Here is a 22,044-nt window from a genome sequence, read left to right as displayed (position 1 = left end):
GGCGTGTGTCTGACAGACCAAAGCGCTGAAACTCCCCCACAAATACCATTTATCCCCCCTCATTCATCCATCCATTCACACATCATAGTCTTTAGCTCAACATAACCACTTATAACCAATCAAATACACTCCTGTGTACATGTTAGGTACCATGTACATGTTAGGTACCATATATATCTTAGGTACCATGTACATGTTAAGTACCATGTATATGTTAGGTACCATGCATATGTTAAGTACCATGTACATGTTAAGTACCATGTATATGCTAGGTACCATGTATATGTTAAGTACCATGTATATGTTAGGTACCGTGTACATGTTAGGTACCATGTACATGTTAGGTACCATGTATATGTTAAGTACCATGTATATGTTAGGTACCATGTACACGTTAAGTACCATGTACATGTTAGGTACCATTTATATGTTAAGTACCATGTATATGTTAGGTACCATGTACATGTTAAGTACCATGTATATGTTAGGTACCATGTACATGTTAGGTACCATGTATATGTTAAGTACCATGTATATGTTAGGTACCATGTACACGTTAAGTACCATGTACATGTTAGGTACCATTTATATGTTAAGTACCATGTATATGTTAGGTACCATGTACATGTTAGGTACCATGTATATGTTAGGTACCATGGGTATGTTAAGTACCATGTACAGGTTAGGTACCATGGATATGTTAAGTACCATGTATATGTTAAGTACCATGTACATGTTAAGTACCATGTATATGTTAAGTACCATGTACATGTTAAGTACCATGTATATGTTAGGTACCATGTACATGTTAGGTACCATGTATATGTTAGGTACCATGGGTATGTTAAGTACCATGTACAGGTTAGGTACCATGGATATGTTAAGTACCATGTATATGTTAAGTACCATGTACATGTTAAGTACCATGTATATGTTAAGTACCATGTACATGTTAAGTACCATGTATATGTTAGGTACCATGTACATGTTAAGTACCATGTATATGTTAGGTACCATGTACATGTTAAGTACCATGTACATGTTAAGTACCATGTATATGTTAAGTACCATGTACATGTTAAGTACCATGTATATGTTAAGTACCATGTACATGTTAAGTACCATGTATATGTTAGGTACCATGTATATGTTAGGTACCATGTATATTTTAAGTACCATGTACAGGTTAGGTACCATGACTTACTGCAGGTCTCAGTGTTTAAACAGATCGTTGATATTGGAGCGTATTGATCGTTGATATTGGAGTGTATTGATGATATTGGAGTGTAATGATGATATTGAGTATAAAGATGATATTGGAGCGTATTGATGATATTGGAGCGTATTGATGATATTGGAGTGTATTGATGATATTGGAGTGTATTGATCGTTGATATTGGAGTGTATTGATGATATTGAGTATATATATGATATTGGAGCGTATTGATGATATTGGAGTGTATTGATGATATTGGAGTGTATTGATCGTTGATATTGGAGTGTATTGATGATATTGAGTATATATATGATATTGGAGCGTATTGATGATATTGGAGTGTATTGATCGTTGATATTGGAGTGTATTGATATTGGAGTGTATTGATGATATTGGAGCATGTTGATGATATTGGAGTGTATTGATCGTTGATATTGGAGTGTATAGATGATGTTGGAGTGTATTGATAATGTTGGAGTGTATTGATGATATTGGAGTATACTGATGATATTGGAGTGTATAGATGATGTTGGAGTGTATTGATGATATTGGAGTATATTGATAATATTGGAGTGTATTAATAATGTTGGAGTGTATTGATGATATTGGAGTATATTGATGATATTGGAGTATATTGATGATATTGAAGTGTATTGATGTTGGAGTGTATTGCTGATATTGGAGTATATTGATGATATTGGAGTATACTGATGATATTGGAGTATACTGATGATATTGGAGTGTATAGATGATGTTGGAGTGTATTGATGATATTGGAGTATACTGATGATATTGGAGTATACTGATGATATTGGAGTATACTGATGATATTGGAGTATATTGATAATATTGGAGTGTATTGATAATGTTGGAGTGTATTGATGATATTGGAGTATACTGATGATATTGGAGTATACTGATGATATTGGAGTGTATAGATGATGTTGGAGTGTATTGATGATATTGGAGTTTAATGATGATAGAGTCAGTTTAAATCCATAGAGCACATTTCTTTAACACAGTACAGTTTTTGTGAATAATGTGCCAAACACGAGGAGCTATATTGTGGCTGTGGGAGGGAGTGAAAGCGTCAGTCGGTGCATCTTTCTGTAGGTTTAATTCCCTAAAGCAAGGCACTAAGCGTGACAGGGCTGTAGCTTCCACTGGCTTTGGCCTCCATCTGTCAGATGTCACCACATGTTTGACTTGAACACCTCCATATTGATAACGTCACAGCATTTGGTGCCTTCATAAGACATGCGCACAGCAGTAAATGACCATTTATCCACATAAGTGGCCCAGTGGTTGGCGCTGTTGCCTCACAGCAAGAAGGTCCTGGGTTCGAACCTTGGGGTCACCCCAGGTCGTCCTCTGTGTGGATTTTGCATGTTCTCCCCGTGTCTGTGGTGGGTTTTTCTCCGGGTGCCCCTCCCACCATCAAAAAGACATGCATGTTAGGTTTAGTACTCCTGCCTGTGCCCCTGAGCAAGGCAATGGAAAGAAGAACTGGAGCTGGTCCCCGGGTGCTGCAGCTGCCCACTGCTGCTAGCTACACAGCTAGGATGGGTCAAATGCAGAGAGGAATTTCCCCACGGGGATTAATAAAGTACTTAAGAACGGAGAGTCATGTGATGTGATGACCAGGCGGGTCCAGATCGTCACTGTTCTCTCACTGAAACGGTGGCACGAGTCCACGAGACGGTCTCCCGTTACTGCAAGCCAGCCTCAAGACCAGCCAACACTACATGTAAGATATAAGATATACCTCCTTATCACCACAGCCACAGTCCCACAACACATCCAGCTTCTATGGATATATCGCCCGGCCTTTGTTGACGACTGTGATGAAGACGAAGGTGAAAGACGAAGGGCCAGATCTGCGCTCTGATAAGGTTTATGATTGACGCCTCGCAAGAACACAAAACGAGGTTTGTTTTCGGTGAGAGCCGCGGCGCCTGATGGGGATCTTATCGTTTTCGGTAGTTTTACCTTTTGATCAAGGTCAACCTGTGTCGCTCTCCGACGCCCGAAGCGAACACCGACGGCCTCGCCGCGAGCCTTCTCAAGACAGCCACGAGTCTCGTTTGACGGGGGATGATTAAAAAAAAAACAAAAGAGCTGCTGACTTCACTTCCGCAGACCCAACAGGATCATTGAGAAAAAGGTGTTGGGCTTGTTGGTTTGGATGTACGAACCCCTGTTTTAAAAATGGGAAACGTTGCTCAAGTCGCTTGTGAGTCTACACGGGACAGACCCCCGCGGGTCAGTACACGGTCCGACTCCATTTTGCGACAGTGACCATAACGACGGGTTGACGTGTTGTCAGCATCGGTACTGTTCAGCACCCGTCAGGTGTTTTCCACCGGCCGGGGGGCCACGTTGAAGAGCAGGCCTCTCTTCTGGCCTTCAGGATCAGAGAATCGACAAACCAGACCAGGAGCTCGGGACGGGTCGCGTTAATCTGGGCAGTGATTTGAGAGGTTCTACAGGGAGGGAGGGAGGGCGGGGGGTGGGGTGGGGGGGTGGATGAGAGGTCACGAGCGGCATTCAGCTGCAGCCATACCACAGTTTATGACAGAACAAACACAACGCAGCCATTATGTAAGCGGCCCGGCGTCTCCCTGTGGCCTCCGCAATCCGATCTGACAGCGGTGAGGCGACCGCGCCATTAGGAGACGCCGGCTGGATGCGTCGGCCCAAAATGTTTACGGTGAAGTGACGCGGGCGGTCCTCCTCCTCCGAACCTCCTCCTCCGAGGAGCGGCATGGCCGGGAGGAGGCTCAGCGCGGCTTTAGAGGAACAATATTCAGCTGAAACATGAGAGCGGGGGGGGGGGGGGCAGACCAGCTCTGTCAAGACTTTAAAGGTGCAGTCCGTAAAACATCCCTCTTGTGACTCACCATCGGCAGCCAAGAGGACTCCTTGCAACATCGGCAACCGTTCCCTGTGGTTGACGGTGGCCGGAAAGTGGCACCGCTAACTCTGATAAGATCTCTCAGTTTCACAAGCGAAGCAATGCGGAGAGACTGCGGAGAGACTGCGGAGATGTCAAGCGAAGACGTTATCGTGTAGTAAAGCGCCGCAATATCTCCAACTTATCGAACGTGGCTGTGTATTTAATGACGACGCTGCTTACTGGTCCAGCAGTCAGCGTGGTCATGTCAGCGCTGGTTTTAACGCCTTTACAGGTTTGGCCTCCTGATGACTATGTCCATAAACTGTGGTATAAGCAGTGGTCTGCTAGCTGGTCCCCGGCGTCACTGCCTTGGCCTGCTCGTTCCCCTGCGGCGCTCCAAGTACGCTCACAAGTCCCCAGCACCCGACAGGTCTGTCCCCTGGATGGAATTCGCTGGTAAAAGCTAACACTTGGGGGGGCGGCGCGGTGGTTAGCGCGGTCGCCTCACAGCAAGAAGGTCCTGGGTTCGAGCCCCGGGGTAGTCCAACCTCGGGGGTGGTCCCGGGTCGTCCTCTGTGTGGAGTTTCCTCCCACAGTCCAAAGACACGTAGGTCAGGGGAATCCATTATCCAAGCCGCTTATCCCAACCGGGGTCGCGGGGGATGCTGGAGCCTATCCCAGCAGTCACTGGGCGGCAGGCGGGGAGGGGAGACACCCTGGACAGGCTGCCAGACCATCACAGGGCCCACGCAGACAAGGAGTCACCTGACCTGCATGTCTTTGGACTGTGGGAGGAAACCCACGCAGATACGGGGAGAACATGCAGACTCCACACAGAGGACGACCCCCAAGATTGGACTACCCCGGGGCTCGAACCCACGACCTTCTTGGTGTCAGACGACCGCACTAACTACTGTGCCACCGGAATTGTCCCTAGGTGTGTGTCTGTGTGTGTGTCCAGGGTGTCTCCCCTCCCCGCCTGCCGCCCAGTGACTGCTGGGATAGGCTCCAGCATCCCCCGCGACCCTGAGAGCAGGGTAAGTGGGTTGTTATCCTGTAATTTATGTTGGGATGCAGGTTCAGGTATCCCAGCACCCGGCACAGCTCGATCGTTGTATAGGTCATGGTTTAGCCGTGATAAAGGCCACGTTTGACTGACGGCGTGTTTAAAACGTAAACCTCCGGCTGTATCGGCCTCATACTGGGGGACGCCGGGCAGGTGCAGCTAAACCAGCGCTAGTTCTGCAGCGGAGCGCTGCTAGCTAGGGCTTACTTACCCTGATGTAGCCACCCAGAGAGCGACACATTTGGACCTATTCTGGGCCACTGTTGGTACTGACGGCTCAGTTACGTTACTGGCAAGTGTTGTGTGGGTCAGATGTGGCCCAAATGTCATGAACCGGGCTTGACTTGGGTTTACGGCACATACTATGTGGTCCAGATGTGGCCCACGTGTGGGTGAGTCGAGGCAGCCACAGTCACCCTGAGTCAAACGCCGTCATTCAAGGCCAAATGTGGGCCGTGAGATACCTGCAGATGTGGGCCGTGTTTGGGCCAAAGATTCTTTGCATTCTGGGAAGAGGAACCGTCCCAGTCCCTGCTCTCTATCAGAAATCTGTTACCCAATAAAATAAACAAACCTTCCCAGACAGTGTACACGTTGTGTATAGAAGTTATACTACACATACTCATGAGCACGTAGCCGGTGTTATTCGATTCCTCCGTGTTTCTGAAGACGCTGGGCTGGACCTGCCGAGCCCTGCTGAGTCCTGCTGGGTCCTGCTGCTGCGCCTCTCTGTGGAAAAGCCCGCGGAGAGCCAGCAGGTCAGCGGGCCTGCAGAGAACACCACATATGTGAGCCCTGCTCCACACTGGCAGCATGCTCTGATGTAACCCCTCTACCAGCTTCCACACAGCCCCAACACAAACACTTCCCAAAACACACACACACACCACACCACACACACGCACACACACACACACACACACACACACATATGCACACGCACACACACACACACACACACACATATGCACACGCACACACACACATGCACACACACACACCACACACATGCACATGCACACGCACACCACACACATGCACGCGCGCGCACACACACACACACACACACACACACCAAACACAGACACACACACACGCACACACACACACCACACACACACAGTTATTAAGTGAAAACTTCGTCGGCATAAATCAGTCAAACTCTCCTCTACTGTTTTTGGTTAATTTGATGCCCCCCCCCCCCCGCCATGACACGAGGGCAAATGACGGAGAAGGAAAAAACGACTTTTCCTCCCCCTCCAGCGCTACACTCGTTCTGGAAAGCGGAATATTTGTTCCCTCTCTCGTCTCGTCAGGCTGCCATGGCTCGGACGTCTGAGGTGTTGTGGGTCCTCCCTGTAGTCTGGGAGCCGGATGACGCCGCGGCGAGTCTGGCTCACCTCAGTTCATGTGTGAGTCGCGAGGGGCGTCCTCACCGGGCGCCTCTGGCAGTAATGGACCCTTTCACGGTCGGGAAACAGCGATCACGTGATTTTATATGCGCGCGCATTTTGGCAACAAAAAAATGCCCAACGTCCAGTTTAAGCGGCGCCGTTTTAAGTGAACGAAACCAGCATTAACGTACCCGATGCAACGTTCTGATACGCCACTCAGCATGACCTTTGCACCCTGCAGCTTTGCCATAGAATAGTGACGTCGGCAGGTCCCGCGAGATGGGAGCAGTCGGGTATGTGATCCAAGACGGTGGAGCGACTAAACCGCCAGTGCTGAGCCGGGACGTGCGTTTATCGTTGTATTAATGGAGGGTATGCAGCGATTCTGAGTATAGTCGTATATGATTGGGTTAGTATCAGGCACGCCCCCCTCCATTGTAGCCAATCAGAATGAGGCTCTCTAACACACCGGGGGAGGGGGGGGGGGAAAGAAGAGAAGAGGCGGTGTGCGAGAGCTTTGCGGCTGTGTGTGGGTCGCTGAACAAAGAAAATAATTCGAAATCTAGAGAGAGACAGTCACGTACTGTACGTGGAGTGGACGTGTTACCGTCTACCAGAATCCTTTGGGACGAATCCGTGTTTCCTGGGGTGCGTCGGAGAAGGTGTCCTGCTTGGAGGCTGCGAGTGACCACCAGCTAGCATGAATCCCCCCGACTAGCAGTGGAGTGTTTGACATGGTCCTGGACTGAGGACGGGGAGGTCGGTGCTTCGTCGGTGCCGTGAGTTTCAGAGGAACATCTGCCATTGTTGTAGTGTGCATGAGGCACGAAGAGGGTTCTAGACAGGCGTTAGTAGACATTAGTGTTTAGTGATTGGACCCTCTCCAGCACTAGCTTACTACCGTACCGGATTAGCCTATAGTACTGTAACCGGGTATTTTCTTGCCCGGTGCGGGATTCGATACCAGGTGCACCACACCACGAGGCGACATCACTAACCGCTCGGCTAAAGGGTTCAGACCCGTTAGCTAGGGACTAACGTGTCTTATTAGTAGTTTACAGTCGTCACCCTCCCCGGAAGCGCGCCCTCGCGCTTTGTTATTCCCGCGCTCCGAAGAAACTTCTGAGGATCTGCACACTTCCGGATCCCACCGCTGCCACCAATGTAACCGGTTATTTTCTTGCCCGGTGCGGGATTCGATACGGGGTGTACTGCACCACAAGGCGACATCACTAACCGCTCGGCTAAAGGGTCAGACCCGTTAGCTAGGGGCTAACGTGTCTTAGTAGTAGTTTACAGTACCAACGTTAGTCTATGTGTCAGTGAAGCTAGCTCGGATGAACTGTTGGATGCTGAGAAGAGGACTCGGAGGACAGTCGTGTTTTTTGGTTTTGTGGCGGGAGATTTGCTGCCTGAGTGAAAGTTACTTAAAGAGCAGTGTGAACACTGAACGCATTGCATTGCTGTTGGTTGGCGCCATGTAACGTCTACAGTGAGTCACGTAGACTACACGCACGTCACGTGGTTCGCCCTGCCGTACAGGCGTCTCTCCAGCGGCTCATCTCGTGTGCCCAGGATCCATCAGACTGGTACTTGTGTCAGTTTAGTTATTACCAGGGGCGGATCTACAGGGTGGCAAGGGGTGGCAGCTGCCACCTCTGGGACACAGTCTTGCCACCCCAGGAAAAAATCTCTAGATCCACCACTGGTTATTACTCATTACTAGACTGTGTTAAAAAAAACAAAACCCAACTGAACTGTTTATGCTTGAACATTCGTTGGTTTTGATACTCAACATTTAGATTGAGTTTCTCATTTGAGGTCGTGTTGATATTGTGTATACCAAGAGACACTGTGTATACAAAGAAAGTCAAACTCTTTGTTTTTTTTTGCATTTTATTTTTTTGCTGTTACACTGGTCTACAAAAATATAGTTTTTTTTCTTGCATGGACTTTGGAAACTGTTTTTGGCTAGTTTTGGGCTGCTGAATCCAAATCTGAGCTCAGATTTGCTCTTTCACATCAAGTCTTTGTGCTCTCTGTATGCTCCTTATTCAGGATTTTACAAAAGTTGACCATCTAGTCTGGCAATCTTGGTGGGGATAAAAATGACCCCTATTCATTCCCTAAGTAATTTCATGCTAGGCTGAATGTTTATTTATTCATTGTAATCATTTTTGCATCTATCGATTTTCTAATGCAACGGTGTTTTTTTATTTTAACTTCGAGTGTAAAATTGCTGTTTTCTCAAAAATAATGATTTTTCATAGTTCAAAAACCTGATGTGATGGGCAAACACTAATGCCAGATTTGGATCCAGCACCCAAACGTTAGCTAGAATCCGTTGAAAAACCCCATGCAAGAAAAATTGTGTTGACCAGTGTTATCATGCTATAGTATTACATTCAATTAATACTTAACTGTTGTTGCCTATTGATTCATCTTTACTGTGTTAGGAGTTTAGGGCTTATTACAATACTTAGCCGAGGGTTTATAAGTATTTTGGAGTTGTGTACTTACCTTGGAGTAGGAGCGTCTCAACTGTCCTGTTGGTTCTGGGGAGGGAGGGTTATGCTGAGTTGGATCCATAGCACAGCATAGACTCTACACGTCAGGGGCCGCCGTGTCAGATACCTTAGCGTGAAGCCCACCCCACGATATCTTATGGGGTCTAACGCACTAACCACTCTGTTCAGCAGGACAGGCATCCACATACTTACCCACGTAGGTACTGAGACTAACTGCATTGGGAATGGGGACCCAGATCCCTTCATTAACCTAATCTTTCAAGGTAAATAAGTACTATTACTACCCCTACAAGGCGTGGCTTATTATGCCCGTTTGTAATTGTGCCACAGGGCAAATACTACACCCGATAAAAAAATGGGCGCCATATACGCGTGCACTTTTAATGATGTCTTGGGTCCAGTCCACTCGTTTTATTGCTTGTAGCCACAGTCTTCGCCTGTTTGCATTGAGCGGTCTTTTCCCCGATGGAATGCGATAGAAATTAATACCTTTAGTTTTGCTAGACCTGTTCTGGCAACCCACAACACAACAAGATGACATTTTCAAAATGTAGCGGGTCCGCGGTGGTGTAGCGGTCTAAGCATCGGCTTTGTGTCGATGCAGTTGCCCACTGGGGGCGGGGGTTCGCGCCCCGGTCTCGTCAGATCCGACTATAGCCGGACTCGATGAAGCAGCAATAATTGGCAGCGCTGTCTTCGTGAGGGGGCGGAGTCGGCTTGTGTTCGTCACATGAATACGTCTCTGTGTGTGTGGGGAAAAAGCAGTGGTTCGGCCTGGAGTCGCCTTGTCACGGAAGTGGGGAGGCGTCTCCTTCGAGACTGCCGGCCGGAGAGATGCGGTTGGCGAACGCGTGCAGTACGAGGGTGGGTGTTTGAATTAAAATAGGGAGCGATTGGCCACTAAATTGGGAGAAAAAGGGAAACATCAGTAATAAATGTAAAAAAAAATGTAAATTTATCAAAAATCCACTTGCACTCTGCGTTGATTGGAGATGGAGAAGTTGCCTCTTTTGCTGCCCAAATGCGCGCGCATACTATGCGTGACGTAGGTCATAACAGGGTCTATTGGATAAACCTACAACCAATCAGAGCAACGAAACGTGTGACGATGCGCTTAAGCTTTTACCAAATCCTGTTGGAAGTACGACGAACGCATCTTTCTTATTGAAAAAATAAAGCTTTAAGTGCAGTTGGTTATTATCATTTTAGAGAAAATATACCGCTAAGTTCGTTTAAGACCGTCGTGACAGCAGATTCAAGAGACCGTTCCACATTAGCGGTTGCCAACGGTACGTCAGCATTATTTATTTTTCCCATCCGTATTCCGGGAAGACCCGCCCCTACTCTGCCTCTGATTGGCTAACCCTAACCCCACCCCAACCTAACCATCAGAGGTAACGAGTAATAGCCAATCAGAGGCAGAGTTCCCGGAATACAGGTGAAAAAAAAAGGCTGTATGTCGTCCTATCAAACCCACCCCCGTATTAGCTGTGATTGGCCCGACCTGGGCCAGGTCGGCTGGAAACCTGTCTGAACGAGAGGGTGGCCAGATGTATATGACAGCACAAATGTAAAACATGAGCTAGCAGATTCGTCTGGTTCCCAGGCTAGTCTCCTTGGATCTGAGGATAAATGTCTGGAGATAGTAGTCCAAAGAAATTGGACAGCTATGTAGAGTTGGGCAGGACGGTGGCCCAGTGGTTAGCGCTGTTAACTCACAGCGAGAAGGTCCTGAGTTCGAACCCCAGGCCGTCTCAGGTCCTTTCTGTGTGGAGTTTGCATGTTCTCCCTATGTCTGTGTGGGTTTTCTCCGGGTGCTCCGGTTTCCTCCCATCATCAAGAACACATGCATATTGGGTTGATACGCCTGTCTGTGGCATGGCAAGAAGAACTGGAGCTGGTCCCAGCGCCCACTGCTCCCAGTATGTGTGTTGGGATAGGTTAAATGCAGAGGATGAATTTCTCCACGGTGATTAATGAAGTACATCTTATCTTATCTATTATCTTTTTCCAAAGAAATCAAACACGAACATGCTCGTTTTCTGCATGAACATAGGCACAAAGTTTTCCTCCCACACTAACATTTTATTATTTTTCAAGAAGTTCGCCATCCACATTAAAATGCCAAAACAATAAAAAATAGTTAAGTCTCTTCTGTTGAGCATATGCATTCAACTCATGCTGGGAGCTTTTTACCGCAGATCACATGATAATCATATGTTAGTGCTCCATTTTCACTGTCCACACTACAACAGGAGAATGCCAAAGTTCGTCAAACTTCAAATTTATCATCTTTGGAAAGCTCAGTTTTCACTGGTCAAAAAATGCCAATTTTGATTTCTTCAGATCAAACGGGATTCGTAAAGGGTAGGCATGGCTTCTTTAATTTACGCAGGCTTTTAATATTATATATACTCCATCAACTCCACTGCATGAGATCGCTTTATTGCTTGATGCTGAAAAAACATTTGACCGTGACAAATTCGGTTTTGGTCCAACATTTATTTTGTGGATAAAACACCTATACGGTTCACCCATGGCTCGTGTTAGAACAAATAATTCGCACTCCCCCTATTTCCTACTCCACCCTGGAACCAGATAGGGATGTCCCCTCTCTCCTCTCCTGTTTGTGATATCTAATGAACCATTAGCAATTTGGCTAAGAACTGAAAATAAGGTCAGGGGAATCCAACAGGCAAGATAAGTACATAAAGTGTCGCTATATGCCGATGATCTTTTACTCTACATTTCTGTTCCTATAAACGCTCTTCACTATGCTCTATGGAGGTATGTGCCCTGGTCGCTGCACTAGTGCTTCCTCTGGTCGGTCGGGGTGCCTGTTCGGGGGGGGGGGACTGGGGGGAATAGCATGATCCTCCCACGTGCTACGTCCCCCTGGCAAAACTCCTCACTGTCAGGTGAAAAGAAGCAGCTGGCGACTCCACATGTATTGGAGGAGGCATGTGGTAGTCTGCAACACTCCCGGATCGGCAGAGCAGGTGGAGCAGAGATCGGGATGGCTCGGAAGAGTGGGGTAATTTGCCGGATACAATTGGGGAGAAAAAAAGGGGAGATCCACCCCAAAAAAATGTAAAACCCCACAGACCCATTTCTTCCGTTATTTACAAATTCAAAATTTTCACACATAGCGGATATCCCCAGTTTCTCAATTTACAAGCTGAAACAACCTGATAGAATTCTCGACACAAAAATGTATAACAGAGGAGTAATGAAAGTGATATATAACGCTTTCCCCCTCTCTTTCCATTATTAGATCCCAATGGGAAGATGATCTGAAATAAGAGATCACAATTGGCAGTCCATTCTTAAAAGTACATTCTTCCTCAATGTGTGCTAGGCATGGGCTCCTACAATTGAAGGTCGTAAACCGTCTTCATCTATCCATGGAAAAATTGGCTAAGATTTATCCAGGTGCAAATCCCTTATGCAACAGATGCAAGACAGTAACGTGATACCTCATTCATACTTTTTGGACTTGTCCAAATCTTCATACTTATTGGTCATCTATATTTGATACATTTTCGGAGGTTCTCTGAGTTAAATTGACCCCTTCCGCTTTGACTGCAATCTTTGGAGTAGTACCAGAGGACACGCTCCTTCCCAGACATTGCTAGAATGCAATTGCTTTTACTTCCTTACTTGCTAGACGCCTTATACTTATGAAGTGGAAGCTGGAGGCCTCTCCCGCACATGTCCAGTGGGCTGGAGAACTTATGAGGTTTTTACACATGGAGAAAATAAAGTTTACGTTGGGTGGCTCTACAAGTAAATTTTGTAAGATATGACCACAATTTCTGACATATATGAAAACGCTCAAACTGTGTACTCTTCCACAACTGTTTTTTTTTTGTACCCGGCCAATTACCCAACTCTTCCGAGCCATCCCTGTCGCTGCTCCACCCCCTCTGCTGATCCGGGGAGGGCTGCAGACTACCACATGCCTCCTCCGATACATGTGGAGTCGCCAGCCGCTTCTTTTCACCTGACAGTGAGGAGTCTCGCCAGGGGGACGTAGCGCGTGGGAGGATCACGCTATTCCCCCCAGTTCCCCCTCCTCCCTCCGAACAGGCGCCCCGACCGACCAGGACACATACCCATATCCGGCTTCCCACCCGCAGACGGCCAACTGCGTCTGTAGGGACGCCCGACCAAGCCGCCATAAGTGATTCTTATTCAGTCAAATTACAATGTAGATTAGCTACAGTTCACCGTGACTAATATATACATCTATTTTTTTGTATGTTTATTTGTATTTACATTTTGATCTATTTTGCCATTTGTCTATGTATGTTTATTTTTTTTCATTTTACTTTTCATTTTAGTTCTGTTCTTGTACAGTATCTTTTTGTTTTTTCTGGGGGGGGTATAAAATAGACAACACGCAAACTTCTGTATTTTGATATTTCACTTTGAAGGTATTGCAAAGCTGGTATGTTGTTGAAGAAATGGGAGGGAGGGGGGGGGAGCCAACTTGGCGTGAAAGGACCGCCAAAACGGAGAGAATGAAGGTAGCGGTATATTCAAAATTAACCAGAACTTCTTGGGCAAAAAAGGCACTTTTCAAAGAGTCGAACAACGAGACTGGTGTACCAGTTGGTGAGAGGTTGCAGACCTTCCCGTCTGCAGCTGGCCCACAAATCACATAGTTGGGTGTGTCACGGTTGATCGGTGCCTCGGTCAACCGTGCCTTTCTGCCTCATAATCACTATGCGCCCTCCAGAGGCGTGGAGTGACATAGCAAAGGACAAAGAGTCTGTATTGAGTATACTGACAAGAATTTCCGTTTTGATTTCCTGACTTGTGAAAGAATTTATGACAAGAGATGTGTGAGAGAAATGTGGTCGTCTCTGATCGAAGTTTCGGTACATTAAGCAACGTTAAGCTTCTGCCACGGTAGAAGTGTGCCATAAATCACGCGTGAAAAGGCAGCTAATTACGCGTCCGGGTAGCGTAGCCATCTTTTCCGTTGCCTACCAACACGGGGATCGCCGGTTCGAATCCCCCTGTTACCTCGGGCTTGGTCAGGCGTCCCTACAGACACAGTTGGCCGTGTCTGCGGGTGGGAAGCCGGACGTGTCCTGTTCGCTGCACTAGCGCCCCCTCTGGTCAGTCGGGGCGCCTGTTCGTGGAGGAGGAGGAACTGGGGGGTATAGCGTGATCCTCCCACGCGCTACGCCCCCTGGTGAAACTCCTCCCTGTCAGGTGAAAAGAAGCGGCTGGTGACTCCACATGTATCAGAGGAGGTATGTGGTAGTCTGCAGCCCTCCCCGGATCGGCAGAGGGGTAATTGGCCGGCTACAACTGGGGAGAAAAAGGGGGGAACCCCCCCCCAAAAAAAGGACAGCGAATTGAGAGCCCTGCCCGATTGTAACTCATTGTATTTCCAGCTCTTGGAGCCAAATACTTGGACTTTTCAGCCACACGCATTCTGAATACACATTTGCAGATTCCTTGTACATATTCACAAATCTCAGTACACATTTAGAGATTCTTTTACATATTTAAAACTCTGATTATGCACACGTGGATTGAGATACAGCCACACAACTCTCAACACACATTTGCAAATGATTCTGCCCCATATGGTGTTCGGGGATATGTTCGCCAGCGTTTCTTTTTTGACGAGTTCCGTCGCCGTTTCAAGTACTATGCCCACCAAAAATGGGATTTCGACTTCAACTATGTTGGTTTGGCCATAATCACAGAGAGTCTCCTAAAAAACACAAGAACGTTAAAAATTACTGGGGATTTAAAACAGTTTCGGGCGGCACGGTGGTTAGCGCGGTCGCCTCACATCAAGAAGGTTCTGGGTTCGAGCCCCAGGATAGTCCAACCTTGGGGTTGTCGTGGGTCAATCTCTGTGTGGAGTTTGCATCATGTTCTCCCCGTGTCTGCGTGGGTTTCCTCCAGGTGCTTCGGTTTCCTCCCACAGTCCAAAGACATGTAGGTCAGGTGAATCAGCCATACTAAATTGTCCCTGGGTGTGTGTGTGGGCCCTGTGCCCAGTGACTGCTGGGATAGGCTCCAGGATCCCTGAGAGCCAGATAAGCGGTTCGGATAATGGATGGATGGAAAAACAGTTTCCTAAAGACTGTCTAATCTGGTTCAGATTGGACAGGTCACATCTGCTGTTCTGTGATGTTTTACGATCCTAATTTCAACCCACCCTTCCTGCAGGGAACATCATCGGCTCTGGGATCTTCATCTCTCCTAAGGGCGTTCTGGAACATGCCGGCTCGGTGGGTCTGTCCCTCATCGTGTGGGTTTTGGGTGGAGGGATCTGCGCTCTAGGCTCCATGTGCTACGCTGAGCTGGGCGTCACCATTCCCCGCTCTGGAGGAGACTACTCCTACGTCACAGAGATCTTCGGGGGCCTGGTGGGGTAAGTGTCTGCAAAATACCATGCTGCAACAGATTTGGACATTTTCCTCAGATATGTTGTTTTCATTTTTGCCACTTACCCAAATTGCAGTTCTGCGACCACAGCTCTGGATAACAGTTCAATGACGTCCAGAGCTGGATTAAACTTTTATTGTGACAGAGGCAAAGGCAATGTTTGTGCTTCTGGACTCCTGTTTGTTGTTCTGTACTTCTGATCAGACTTTGGGAACCTGCCAGTATTTTGGCTTTGCTTAGTAAAAGAGCGATAACCCCATAAACCTTTATCAGCTGGCGGCCATTCAGTAGGATCTGATATGCAAATACCAGCCTGACCTTCATCAGCTCTCTCTTCTCTCTCTTCTTTGATTTCATTTTTAGAAAAATATAAAATCACTCCTTCTCCTTGTCTGTTTGAGTGGGGCGGGGGTGGGGGGGGGTTGAGCAGGAGAGTTGAGCAGGAGTAATTTTAGCATGAACGGTGTAAACCACTAAACAAGACGAGACATAAGGTACAATCATTTATCTCCATTACACGCACATTTTATTACCCATTTATTAAGGGATCGTCTACATCTCCAAGCTGCCAAATAATGAAAATAATAATAATAATCTGTCTCATCGTGTGCTTTCAGGCATGTGCCGTAAACTCAGCTGTACTCGTTAATGTAGGCCTGGCTAAAAGACCTCAGGCTCTGGTACCTCCAGAGTCAGTTCTTAAGTATACTGACTCACTACGAGCACCGGCAGCGACGGAGCCACTGCTCAGTATGTTTGGCTGTTGTCAACAAGGCCTTCAAGGCTTTAGCCACAAAATTGAAGCGTTCGTTTGGTTTCAAGTCTCCCTTTGAAAACAGTCAGTAAGGTTTTTCCCACGTTTTGAAAGTCGGGTGGTGTCGAGCAGTCTGTGATTTAACAAATCCGAGCCTGCCAGTTTATAAGAGAAACGTGGCTGCACGAAGCTTCTTTGTTCAATAAACTTTAACCTCACGCCTTTACATGAGGTTTCCAACAGTCCAAACCAACAAGTCCTCTGACCCATACGACCATGCAGGTCGTTTGTTCCTACCCTGCAGCGCTGCTGATTGTGACGTACTCGACTGATGACATTGGGACTTTGTTGTTGCTCGTGCAGAGTGAAGGTGTAAAAGTAAGCAAACATAGTACCTGAAGTAATACTTGGGGTAGTATTGGTCGAGGATCAATGACTACACTGGGTTATAGAACTCAGGTTTAATCGTGGCTCAGTAGGCAGACATAATAACCATTAATGGTAGTGGTGTAACCATAATAACAGTCCGGGTAGTACATAACATCTAGTGTAGTTCCAGTGGATATACATGGTAGTGGTGTAACCATAACAACAGTCCGGGTAGTACATAACACCTAGTGTAGTTCCAGTGGATATACATGGCGTTATATCACTACAGTACCTTGGGAAGATTTGTGAAGAAACCAACAGTTTGCAAAAGTATAAATGGTTCTTGCTCTCCCCCATCGCTCGGCTCGTCGCATTTTGATGGGTAACGAAGGTCAAAGGTCATACGATGACGAAGCACACAAGATACCAGACTGTCATTATTTACACGACCGCTAGAGGTCGCTTAACTTTAAAACATAACTATAGCTTGTACAAACGACCTACGGGGTTGTTTTTTTGGTGGAGAACAGCCTCGTCCGAACAGGGAAATGTCCCATATAGAAAACAGATGATCAGTCTAGTTTTGTGTGGCATTGTTAGAAGGTTTTCATAGGGGGCGTTTTATTTGCATATACTCATTCAGGAGACACTTTAATCCGAAGCAGTTTACAAGAAATTCGGCCATTAACAGATCACCAAATGGCACCTTACAGCACCGAATAGGAGTTATATTAAGGCCAAGAGTGCTTCTCATGTCAAGTGTGGGTCGTAGAAGGGCACGATGGTAATAGTGGTCACCAGTAACAGCCGTAGAGGATTCAAATTACAAGTTAATTCAAGTTACAAACTGTACTAGGAGTTATAAATGGAAATTAAGCATGGGTTGTAGGTCAGTATGTTATCAAAACCTTCTCCCTGCAGAGTCAAACATGACACATTTAACAGATAATGACCTCAGTTTCTGTTTATTTTATTTATTTTTTTAAAATTCTTTTCTTTAATTTTATTTCTGATTTTTCCCTATTTTTCCCCCAGTCTAGTGGCCAATCGATCCCTATTTTAGTTCAAACAGCCACCCTCGTACTGCATGCGTTCGCCGACTGCATCTCTCCGGCCGGCAGTCTGGAAGGAGACGCCTCCCCACTTTCGTGACAAGGTGAATCCAGGCCGAACCACTGCTTTTTCCGACACACCCAGAGACGCATTCATATAACAAACACAAGCTGACTCCGCCCCCCTCCCGAAGACAGCGTTGCCAATTATTGCTGCTTCATCGAGTCCGGCCATAGTCGGATCTGACGAGACCGGGGCGCGAACCCCGGTCCCCAGTGGGCAACTGCATCGACACAAAGCCGATGCTTAGACCGCTACACCACCGCGGACCCTTCAGTTTCTGTTTATGATAAGAGACTGGCCAGAGGCTGGCCATTTAGCTGAAGGTCAAAGCGGGTCAAATGTCCTTGTTGGCTGTTGTTAGTACTTATATAAGGGTGTTGTACATGTGATGCCATGTTCGGTTGTTGGCCAACAGCAAAGAGAAGCTGCAGTAATCTGCCCCACTATGTAACAAACTTGTCTTCAGAATAAAGCAGACAAGAGCAGTACGCCGTCGTCGGTTTCATAACTATCAAAAGATGAAGACAATACAAAGTGGATGGGATTATTAAGTTCCTCGTTGGATACCTGTAAAAGTGACTCACGTTGCAGGCTAGCTAGTGGGCCCTAAAAGTAATGGCGCTATACCGCTCAGAGATGGGTCTTGCTTGACACATTTTGAAAAGTTTTGAAGCTTATGAAGAGAGGCTGCAGCAATTTTTCATCTTGAATAATACAGATGCTGTCAGTGGTTGGAGCTAAAACGTTTATCTTGCTAAAGAATGTGGTTGCTCCTGCTAAACCCGGTGAGAATTGCCGACAAACTTTCACCTGCACCTATCAGCAAATGGGTGCAAAGTTTCAAGTTGTACGAACTGTAGTACGATGTTGTATGATGTGTAGTTTGTCGACAGTTCTGTGCATGTCGTTGACATTTATCCATGGTAAATCTCGCAGGCATCACGAAAAATATGGTATTGTCAATAGCATGCGCCAACACACAGGAAACTGGTATGACTGCTGCAGTAGAAACCGGAAGTCAGTGGACTACAGTTATGCACACAGCTGATTGTGTCAAGACCGGGTTGAAATTATATAGTCTGATCCTGTACCATACAGTGAGTGGCAGTGCCCATATTGAATACAGTGTGTATATGTGGTGATTGCAAAGAAATGGTTAATCCTTATTTGGATGTAGACCAGTACCCCCATCTCAAATCACATGACCTGTTTTCACAACTTTCAGAGGGCAAACATTTCGCAAAACTGGACTTGACACAGGCTTATCAGCAGCTTGAGCTGGCGGAGGAAAGCAAACAATGCTATTGGACAATAAACGCACCAAAAAGGTTGTATAGGTACATTCGTTTGCCGTACGGTGTAGCTGGTGTGCCTGCATTGTTTCAGCGCACCAGGGATCAAGTGCTGGACAGTGTGGTATGTTTTTAAATGACATTTTTGTCAAAGGAAAAGACACAGACAGTCATTTAAGACATTTGGAACAAGTATTACCGAGTTTAAAGCAGTGTGGATTAAAGGAAAGCAAAGTATGCATTATTTTTCCAGGACAGCACATGCTACTTGGGACACAGCGTTAATGCTGAGGGGTTACACCCCATCAAAGAGAAATCAGGCTTTTGAAAGGACACCGGCACCTAAACCACCGTTGAGCTGAGGGCATTTTTGCCTTTGTTAAATTACTATGGCAAATTTATGCCCCTGCTGTCTGATCAGATTAAGCCAATGACGGGGCTCTTGCAAACAGACAAGGAGTGGGCCTGGACTGATAAGTGTCCGCAGGCTTTTGAGAAATGTAAGACACTACTGCCATCTGCACCAGTGGTAGTGCATTTTGACTCTCAGCTCCCTGTAATATTGGCATGCGATGCCTTCCCTATATGGTATGGGGGCAGTAATATCACATAAGTTCCCTGATGATAGTGAGAAGCCCATCGCATATGCCTCGCGCACGCTGTCTAAGGCAGAAGTAAACATTACATGACATTACAGTCATTTAGCCGACACTTTTATCCAAAGTGACTTACAGTAAGTGCATTTAACGTAGGAAATCAGGAGAACTACTAGTCATCAGAGGTCATAAGTGCATCTAAACAAGCATGTAAGAGCAAAACCAGTGCTAAAGTAAAAGCGCAAGGAAGAGATTTTTTTGTTTTTTAAATGAGTGAATACAATAAGTGCTAAGAACAAGTAACAGGGTAGTAGTTCTTGAAGAGGTGAGATTTCAACCTGCGCCGAAAGATTGCCAGCGATTCCGCTGTCCTGACATCAGTGGGGAGTTCATTTCACCACTGTGGGGCCAGGACAGAAAAGAGCCGTGACCGGGTCGATCGGCAGCAGAGGCCTCTGAGCGACGGGACTACCAGGCGTCTTGAGGCAGCAGAGCGAAGTGGTCGGGCGGCGGTGTAGGGCTTGACCATGGCCTGGCGATAAGAAGGATCTGTTCCTTTCACTGCCCTGTAGGCTAGCACCAGAGTCTTAAACTGGACGCAAGTAGCTACTGGGAGCCAGTGTAGGGACATGCGAGGGGAGTTGTGTGGGAGAACTTAGGGCGGTTGAACACCAGACGAGCTGCAGCTATCTGAACAAGCTCCAGAGGTCTGATGGCCGATGCCGGGGCGCCAGCAAGGAGGGAGTTGCCGTAGTCCAGCCGGGAGATGACCAGAGCCTGGATGAGCACCTGTGCCATCTCGTCGGTGAGGAATGGGCAAATTCCCCTGAAGTTATAGAGGAGAAATCTGCAGGAGTGAGCAAGCGATGCAACGTTTGCAGCAAACGACAGTGGTCGTCCACGATCACACCCAGATTCCTCACAGTCGAAGTTGGCATCACCACGGTGTTTTCAATGGTGATGGCCAGGTCTTGGTGCGGGCAACCTTTCCTCGTGAGGAACATCAGCTCTGTCTTGTCCAGATTGAGCTTCAGGTGGTGTGTCGCCATCCACTCCGAGATGTCAGTCAAGCACGCAGCAATGCGTGTCTCTACTTGTGTGTCAGTGGGAGGAAAGGACAAGATCAGCTGGGTGTCATCGGCATAACAATGGTAAGAGAAGTCATGCGAGCAAATAACAGAAACCAGGGATGTCGTGTACCGGGAGAAAAAGAGAGGACCCAGAACCGAACCCTGTGGAACGCCTATCAGCGAGGCTCCGACACAGATCCCCTCCATGTTACCTGGTAGGAGCGACCCGTCAGGTAGGATGCAAACATTGAGAGTGCAGAGCATGTGACACCCAGCCCCTCAATGGTAGAGAGGAGGATCTGAAGGATTGCATGTGGGTTTTGCAGACAAGGCCAAACACAAGTTCATGGTATTGACTGACAGTTACTCCAAGTGACCTGAAGTTGTTCTGATGACCCCATGAAATAAGAGGCGATAAAATGCAGTGGTGCAGAGAATATATCGAAGATGCTGGAATAAATGTTAACAGGTTACCTACATATATGCCTGAGGTAGATGGACATGACAGAGTGTACCAGTATACGTACAATGTACAGTACAGTATGTATAACATGGTTGGATTTATTTGAGTGTGAAGTGTTCTCTTGAATGACAGCCCACGGAAAGAAACTGTTTTTGTACCTGGTTGTTTTGGCATACAGTGCTCTGTTGCGCCTACCAGAGGGGAGGAGTTGGAACAGGTCGTGACCAGGGTGTGATGGGTCTGCAGTGATGTTGCCTGCCCGTTTCCTGACTCTGGAGATATGTAAGTCCTTAAAGGAGGGCAGGTTGGCACCAGTGATTTTTTGTTTGTTGCAGACTTAACTGTCCGTTGTAGTCTGTCCCTGTCCTGTTGGGTGGCCGATCCAAATCAGACAGTGATGGATGTGCAGAGGAAAGACTGGATTATTGCAGTGTAGAACCGAATCAGCAGTTCCTGAGGGAGGTTGAACTTCTTGAGCTGGCGGGGAAAGTACATCCTCTGCTGGGCCTTTTTGATGATTGTGTCTATACTGGATGCCCACCTTAGGTCCTGGGAGATTGTGGAACCCAGAAATCTCTAGGTTTTTACAGTAGACACCGTGCTGTTGAATATGGTGGGGGGGGGGCCTCCGGCTCCTCCTGAATTCCATTGTCATCTCCACAGTTTGAGCGGGTTCAACTCCAAGTTGGTATGGCTGCATCAGGGGGCCAGCTGTTCAACCTCCCGTCTATATGCAGACTTGTCACCATCCCGGATAAGGTCAACGATGGTTGTGTCATCTGCAAACTTCAAGAGTTTAACAGACAGGTCTTCTGAGGTGCAGTCATTTGTGTAGAGGGGAGAGCACACATCTCACATCCTTGGTTG

At 47.0% G+C, this 22,044-nt stretch overlaps 1 protein-coding gene across 1 annotated transcript in view; it reads left to right on the top strand.

Moving 5' to 3' along the window:
* Window positions 1-22,044, top strand: part of slc7a10a (solute carrier family 7 member 10a) — a 95,896-nt gene that overhangs the window by 2,031 nt on the left and 71,821 nt on the right. Inside the window, exon 2 of the mRNA XM_056278185.1 lies at window positions 15,299-15,503. Within this exon, the coding sequence (XP_056134160.1) occupies window positions 15,299-15,503 (205 nt within the window). The remainder of the gene's footprint in view (window positions 1-15,298; window positions 15,504-22,044) is intronic.

The sequence above is a fragment of the Lampris incognitus genome, chromosome 4, assembly GCF_029633865.1.
Source record: "Lampris incognitus isolate fLamInc1 chromosome 4, fLamInc1.hap2, whole genome shotgun sequence".
Taxonomy (NCBI): Eukaryota; Metazoa; Chordata; class Actinopteri; order Lampriformes; family Lampridae; genus Lampris; species Lampris incognitus.
The sequence above is the reverse complement of the archived record's forward strand: the minus strand, read 5'-3'. Positions and strand labels throughout refer to the sequence as shown.